The sequence below is a fragment of the Benincasa hispida genome, chromosome 9 (genome assembly GCF_027475165.1).
Source record: "Benincasa hispida cultivar pf3 chromosome 9, pf3_genome.v1.1, whole genome shotgun sequence".
Taxonomy (NCBI): domain Eukaryota; kingdom Viridiplantae; phylum Streptophyta; class Magnoliopsida; order Cucurbitales; family Cucurbitaceae; genus Benincasa; species Benincasa hispida.
In genome coordinates, this window is record NC_143486.1 from 90,404,643 (window position 1) to 90,412,484 (window position 7,842).

The following is a 7,842-nucleotide window of genomic DNA, read 5'->3' on the forward strand; positions in this document are numbered from 1 at the left end:
AATTCCAAACATAGATTTAGTTGTAAAGATTTGGTCATTTGGTCATTTTGTGAGTTAAAAATTCCTATTATTTAAAATAGGTTGGATTTGAATCCATACCTTTTAATGCACCAATTTTAAATTTAATAGAACAATCAGGAAAAGGAATTAGGATTGTAATTTCTATCGTGTTCAGAATTTTACTCTATTAATTAGGTTAATTTATCCTCTAAATTTTTGTCAGCTCACTAAATTTCATAAACTTATTACAGGCCTACATTTTGCGACTAGGAATGAAAATGGTGTAACTGAAAATGACAAAATATAAAGAAAAAACATTCCAAATTTAAAAACTGTTAAACTAAACCATGCATTTTGAATCAGATTTGAGGAAGCAAATGTGCGACATTTGAACGGGGTCGGCAAAGGGCGTGGAGGGGGAGAGCTTTGGGCAAGGTGAGGCCACCGCCTTCCCTCATATCAACACATTCTCCGCCCACTGACTCCCAATCAAAGCACTGAATCAGCGACCCGACGGCCAATCCAACGACGCGCAGCCCCAAGCCCTCGCCGGGACACCTCCTCCTCCCAGCCCCAAATGGCATCCACTTGAATCCTTCTCCCTCGCTTCCAAATCTTTCCGGGTTGAAATTTCCAGGCTCCACCCATACGGTGGGGTCGTTTTGGATGGCCCACACGTTCACGAATAGCATTGTGCCAGCGGGGACACAGAACCCTCCGACGTGGCAATCCTCCGATGATTCGTGGGGAATCAATAATGGGCCGGGCGGGTACATTCGAAGAGTCTCGTGGATTAGGCTACGCAGGTAAGGAAGATGGGCCAGATCAGATTCTTCCAGGATCCGATTGGATCTTCCCACGACGTCGTCGATTTCCATTTGGGCTCGTTGAAGACAATCTGGATGGTTGAGTAATAGTGACAGAAGCCACTCCATTGTATTGATCGAACCTTCTGTTCCTGCTAATAGCAACACCTACAATTATCCAAATTCATGAGCTTCATTCTTACATTTTTTAAGATTAAATTATCAAAAAAAATATTCATAAACTTTGCACTTTTGATCAAAATTATCATTTAAACTCTTAAAATTTTAAAAATATCCTTCAACTTTAAAAAAGAGTACAAAAATATTATTATTGTTAGTTTTGAGTGAAACCATTGAAATTTTGTTTCAAAAATACTCACAAACTTTAAAAAATTTAAAAAATACTCTTAAAATAAACAAATAAATAAAAGTACCCTCATATGAACCGAAACCGTTAATAGTTCGTTGCAAAATAGGTCTAATTTATTTTTAAGTTAAAAAATGCTCTTACCGTTATTATGATGAATAATTTATTTGAAATTTTTTTTAGTTCAAAATGAACCAATTTTAAAAAAATATATATAGATTTTTTTTCATATAAATACTCTTGTTTTTTCAATTTCTACACAAATTTTTTTAGCAACCAAAATAAATATCAAAATTCTAAGTTAAACATAAAGTTCCACAAAATTATAAAATTAAAATTTTCCCTTAACACGTACAAAAACGATAAATAGTTGAACAAAAAAGTTAGTATTTGGCTCTTAATACACTTAATTATTAACTTACAACTTTATAAAATATTTAAGTTCTAAAATCTTTTGATACTTTCATTATTCTCTTTCTTGTTATTGTAGTCCACATACCTTAATTGAAGTTGGCAATTTTATTTATTTGAAGAAAAAAAAATACTTTTTTTGTCCCTCGATTTTGAATGTAGTTTTTATTTGGTCCTTAGGTTTCAACATGTTGTATATTTAATTCTTAAATTTTGAGTTTAGTTTCAATTTAGACCACGAATTCAAAAAATGTTACAATTTTATCCTTAATATTTGAGTTTTATTTAAATTTGGTCTCTAGGTTTTAAGATTTTACATTTTTAAATTCAATTTTTTTTATTAAATACTCAATTCTAATCATTCAAGTAAATATTTCTTAATTAATTTAAAATAATTATGAAATGAAGTTTTAAATTTTAATGTTAAACTTGATAAAAAAAAATAGTGAAACTTTATTAATTATAATTCTATTAATTATTTTGAATTTATTAACATACATTAACACTAAAGACAGAAAATGTACATTTAGTAAAAAATCAAGGTTAAGAGTGTAAATCTTGAAATCTAAGGATCAAATTAAAACAAAACTCAAATGTCAAAGATAAAATTGTTACATTTTAAAATCGAGGGACTAAATTGAGATCAAACTCAAAACTAGACCTAAAAGTTAAACACCAAATTATAAATAAACAAATGTCAAACAGTTAAAAAAAAAAAGAGTAATCGGATATTGAAGAAGATATGAGATAAGAAAGAGGAAAAAATAGTGAAGCGAGACCGTATTTAACGGTTTCTATTCGTATAACAATTTAGGAATTTTTTAACTTTTATTTAAAATTTAAATAAAACTTTGAAACTCTTGAAGGTCAGGATATATTTTACAGAAAATATTAACTATTTCGTATTTTTTTTAAAACCAATTTTGCAAGTTTGAATGAATTTTTTTGAAAGTAAATATAAAGTTTAATGGTAAGTTGTATAATCTAGCCATTTTTTAATATGAGTTAACGAGAAGTGAGGTAACTCACGAGCATGAGGCCTCTGATAAACTCGTCCTTATAATAGTGAGGTTCCATTTGTTGCAGGGAGAGGAGAACCTCAATCATAGTCTTTTTAGCATCATTTTGAAGAGAAGTAGAAGTATTATTCATTTGCTTCCGATGTTCTTCAATCAAACTCTGCATCCAGACATCCCTCTTCATCTGCAACTCCCTCAATTTATTTTCAAGCCCTTTGGATAATCCAACCCATTTCACAACCCTCAGAAAATCCCCCAAATTAGTCTTGCTACTTAATCGAAACGTCTCCTCCTGAATCTCCCGAAATCTCCCTACCTCCTCCGTGTCCGCCGCCACATCTTCCCCGTAATACCGTTTTCCTGCTATCATTCTCATCATGATATTGAACATCAATTCGAAAAACTCTGTTCTCATGTCTACGACGTCGTTTTTAGCGTTGTACAGTCTCCGGATCAGCGTACGGACTTCATCCACGCGAATACTGGAAAGCGTTTGGAGGCGGTGCTTGGAAAGGATTTCTAACGACGAGATTCGACGGAGGTTTCGCCAATGCTCGCCGTACGGCGCCCAGAGGAGGCTCGTATAATTGTACCCGAGGTATTTGCCGCTAAAGAGACGAGGCCGGTTGGCGAAGACCACGTCGTTTTTGGAGAGGCAGTCCTCGGCGGCCGACGGAGATGAAACGACCAGGACTTGGCGGAAACCGAACCGGAAGAAGAGGATTGGGCCATGGCGGTGTGCGATTTCCGACAGGGTCCGGTGGAGAGGGCTTTTGAGGAGGTAGAGTTGGCCTATAATGGGTAGAGAGAGATATGGGCTTGGGGGAAGGTTTCGGATTCTGTGAAGGAAGTGATTTGTGAAGATTTGAAGTATGAATAAAACCAGAAGATATAGGAATGGGATCGCCATGGACATTTTCATGCGAGAATCATATGTTTATAGTAACCTTATTTGTTTGGATGGCCAAAGAATCGATGAGTTCTGCGGGAAATTTTCAATTTGCTTCTTACGTGATAATTCAATTTTCAAACCTTCCAAGTCACATTTATTGGGCAGTATTGAGTCTTGGGGGTTAAGGTCGTCTTTACCAATTAATCAAAATTCTTGTAATTGAAATAGGATTTCATGTTCAATCATCATAGCCTCAATCCCGATCGTATTGAATTACTTTTGGTCACATTTACTTAAATTTTGTATTTATGGTATTATTATCTTCTTACATTACTATTATCATTAATGTCTATGGTCAATCTGTCATATAAATTTATAATTTTCAAATTCAGTTGGATTTGTCACCCTCACCTCTTCAATCGGATTGTGTTTGTTGATTTCAGATTTGGCTATGACCCCCTTATTTCATTTCATTACAATATAACCAAATAAAATTAATCAAACGGAGCTCAATTCTCGGAAAATTATTTTAAATGACAAAAATAGTTATGATAGGCAAGATTGTCATACCCCCTCCAAGATTACCTCTTTAACCTAGTAGGAGATGTGATGACGGTAGATAACTCTTATGACATCCACTGCCCATCTGGACCTTAACGATATGTACTCTCAAGTCTCGTGCCCTGGTAAACAGTTTATAAGCATGCATTCGACTAGGCACTCCTCAATAACATACGTACCCAACACAAAAATACGAGTTATGTATATATATATATACACACACACCAAAAAAAAAAAAAAAAAAAACAGCTAACACAGATGTGGAACCCATCTTGTTTACCTTTATCTTTAATATGCACATGATAGTTTACTAAAACAAGACAAGTTTAACCACCTAAGTTCTTCTAGAAGTCTCAATCTTTGAATCAGCTAGGCTTCGAGATGTGGACCACTATTTAAGGAAAAGAAAACATTAGAAAAGGTGAGCTAAATGCCCAACGAGTGACTTTAAAACATGCTTTTAGTAAATAAGATATGAAAACACTTTTATACTCAAGCACTAATTATTGGAACTTAGGGTTCAACAAACTTTAAAACATCACGGCATAATAATTTTCTAACAATGTTAAAAGAACCCTGGAAACGTTAACTAACATTCACTTCATTTGGAAAAACATCATTCTCTAGCCTTAGTTGAAGGAAAACCCTTTTGCTCAATCACCCAATGTCAAATCCTTAGCTGACATAGAGTAATCTCAATACAATCAGTGTCGATGATGTTAACCTACATGCACGTTGTTAAGCCTTTGATACTGTCATATCTTAGGTACCAGGGGACCTAGATGAAGGAATAAAATATAATGCAACAGAAGGCTACATAATCAATAAGCACTTAAACTACATTTAATTTGAGTTTTAAGCATGTTGGTCATATGATATTTAACAAGTGGGTTTGAAATATATATTACCTTTGAAGATTCCTCCACAAATTCAGCTGAAAAACACCAAGATAGAGTTTGAATCACCGAGAGGACTACCACCGAGATCTTCTCTACTATACTCAAGCTGGAATGTGAGGTGGAAACACTTGAACGAGTTGAATGATGAAGAACGAGAGTTGGGTTTTCAGGTTATCAATTTAGAAAATATATTTCAGCAATCTCTCTGATCTTCATGCATGAAGCTTCAAAATATAGGTAAATAACATGCAAATGTATAGGGTTGCATGGTGGGTAGCTCCAGCTTGAAGATCATCACTAAAATCAATTGGAATTTGATGATATTCCATCAAACATGTTAGTGGATTTTTTCTAAAATTGGAAAACCCCATTAACCTAAAATGATTTTAAAAAATCAGTTTATTTAAATTAATTCAAAATAATTAATTTTAATAAAACTAATTTTAATTTATTTTTTTAATAATATTAATTTAATATCTAAATATTAAATTAATAAAATATTAATATCACCAATGACTCAATTTTATATTTAAATCATAATTTAAATATTAATTTATTTTTCAATTCCGTTTAATTTCAAAATTAAACAATTATAATTGTATCATATACAATCAATCGAAAACCCTAAAAATTAAATTTGAACATTTCAAATTCATAACCCTAATCTCATACATCAATACTCAATTTGTTATTCCAATTTAATGAGCCAGTAGAGGGACCTTATGGATCTACAGATCATGAGCTCCAACGATCTGTAATTAATTCAAAAACTCTTTAATAAAATTAATTACTATTCGTTAACTATCAAGACACACCAATATAGCTTGATAATTGTACTCTCTTCACTGTAGATATATTTTTATCCATATAAACCATAATCAGTAAGTCGATCCTTCACATGTCGTTCATAATTACAGCTGGGTCAAAATTACCATTTTACCCCTGTAAATACATCTCGTTCCTTAAGTTCCCACTAACCCTCTAATGAACAATTTGATTCATAATACTACTTATGAATCATGTCATTTCTTTATCATGAGAAGGCGGGGTCCTGATTATTCAAGATCTGGAATCAGTACTTAAGAGAACAACCTATTTGCTAATCCTAAAATGGGTAAGAGTGAATTCCATCTTGCAGGGCTATGTCCCCAGCTATTCATCCAGTCTTATCCCCAAAATGGAAGGCTTATTGAGCAGTGCTGTCAGACTACTCTCACCTATGCAGATCAAAGGATAATCCCGAATAAACAGGAGTTCATAGCGAGCTCAAGATTAAGATCGAGCTATCCTAGGTTACCTTAAGTATGAAATAGTCAGTTATAACAGTAAATAGTTGTTATAAAGAAAAATGATTGTTTCGTGGTCCAGTCTATATGCAAACTCATTGCATAGGACGCCCCCACTCACATGTCTCTACATGAATGATCTATGGATCACATCATTTGTATTACCTATACAAAATGGGTCACATCCAATAGTGTTATCAGGATGAGATACCCAATTTTCTTCATATGCTTATAGACCATTTAGGCTATATACTATTAACTTGATCCTGTTTATGTCACCACATAAAGTTAAAGTATTCATATTATAGTCATGGATATGTTTATTGGATTTTCGTAATACAACAACTTTATTGAATAAAATACTCAATAATATTTTATTGATAAATATAATGTTTAACACAAAATTTATGAACTGAAAGTTCTAGGACATTCCCAACACCAGATACCTTCATACATTCAGTATCGGGTTTCCTCATTAGAACTTCATAAAACCTTATTTGCATAAAGAAATTTAAACATCAAGCATTCTAGTAGCACATATATTAAAATATATAAATAATGAGAAATAATCTTAATTGAAGGAATGCTTCGTAAAGCATGTTTTAAGCATTTAAACTTAAGTATCCTTTAGAAACCTCATTTAGAATTCATCATGCGTAGGCTAAAAAATTAGCTTTGAAAGCTAGGAAAAAAACATACTTTAAAACTCATAGTAAAACTCAGTGAAAGAATGTTCAATCCCATATAAAATTCTTAAACTTTAAGGAAACAAAGGGACCATGCGTCCACTTCTCAAACTCAAACTAAGCATGCGATGAAGTAAACTTAATGAAAGCATGCTCTATTTAGGAAAACTCATCGCATAGTTAACATCTCAAGTATTTGAAACATTTTCAAGAAAACATCCTCAGAACTTATGAATTCAATCATGAATCATGCTCAGAAAATTCGTAAGTAAAGCATTCCTCAAACTTATGCGATGAAAACATTAAGTAAAGAACATTCAGAACACGTCATTCACTGTCTTTGGCTACATCTTCAAATGATGGTAAGCTTCCCCTATTATCATTTGTCCTATGACATCAAGTACCTTGGTTAATGTCACTAGTTCTTTCTTTAGCTTAACTTTAACATTTAAACTTAACGTCAACTTAATAATTCCTTATGATTTCTCAACACATAGCTCAACTCAACACATCACCATACTGAACTGTGCTTAACGCATTCTCCACACTTAGGTAAATTCAACACAACACCAAACTTATCCAATTTTACCTTGTATTTAGATTGGTGGGTGGCAACACATGCATATGGGTGTTCACTTGCGCTAGGATGCACCCGCCTCACCTATGTGTTGAGCGATTGTGGCCACGAACCTCGACGCGTCTTAACTATTGCTTGTAGCCTCTCGCTTACACTGCGAAAACTTCACAACTAATGCTCATCACACCAACGCCTGCCCTTCAACAACGTGTGCGCCTGTCCACGCACATCCTTAGTTGGTCAGCTGCATGTTTATTCTTATGATGCAGCTACTTGCTTGCTCAACCTATCAACATTCCATATTCAACTTCCAATCTAACTAACTTAATTTCTAGGCC

The 7,842-nt window shown here is 33.6% G+C and overlaps 1 protein-coding gene across 1 annotated transcript; it reads right to left on the reverse strand.

Moving 5' to 3' along the window:
• Positions 1-200: 200 nt before the first annotated feature.
• LOC120086634 (cytochrome P450 81Q32-like) lies at positions 201-3,831 on the reverse strand. Its single transcript, XM_039043374.2, has 2 exons — positions 2,614-3,831; positions 201-974 (listed from the first exon to the last, which is right to left on the reverse strand). The coding sequence occupies exons 1-2, from the start codon at positions 3,523-3,525 to the stop codon at positions 360-362; spliced, it is 1,527 nt and encodes a 508-aa protein (XP_038899302.1). The 5' UTR covers positions 3,526-3,831; the 3' UTR covers positions 201-359.
• Positions 3,832-7,842: the final 4,011 nt, after the last annotated feature.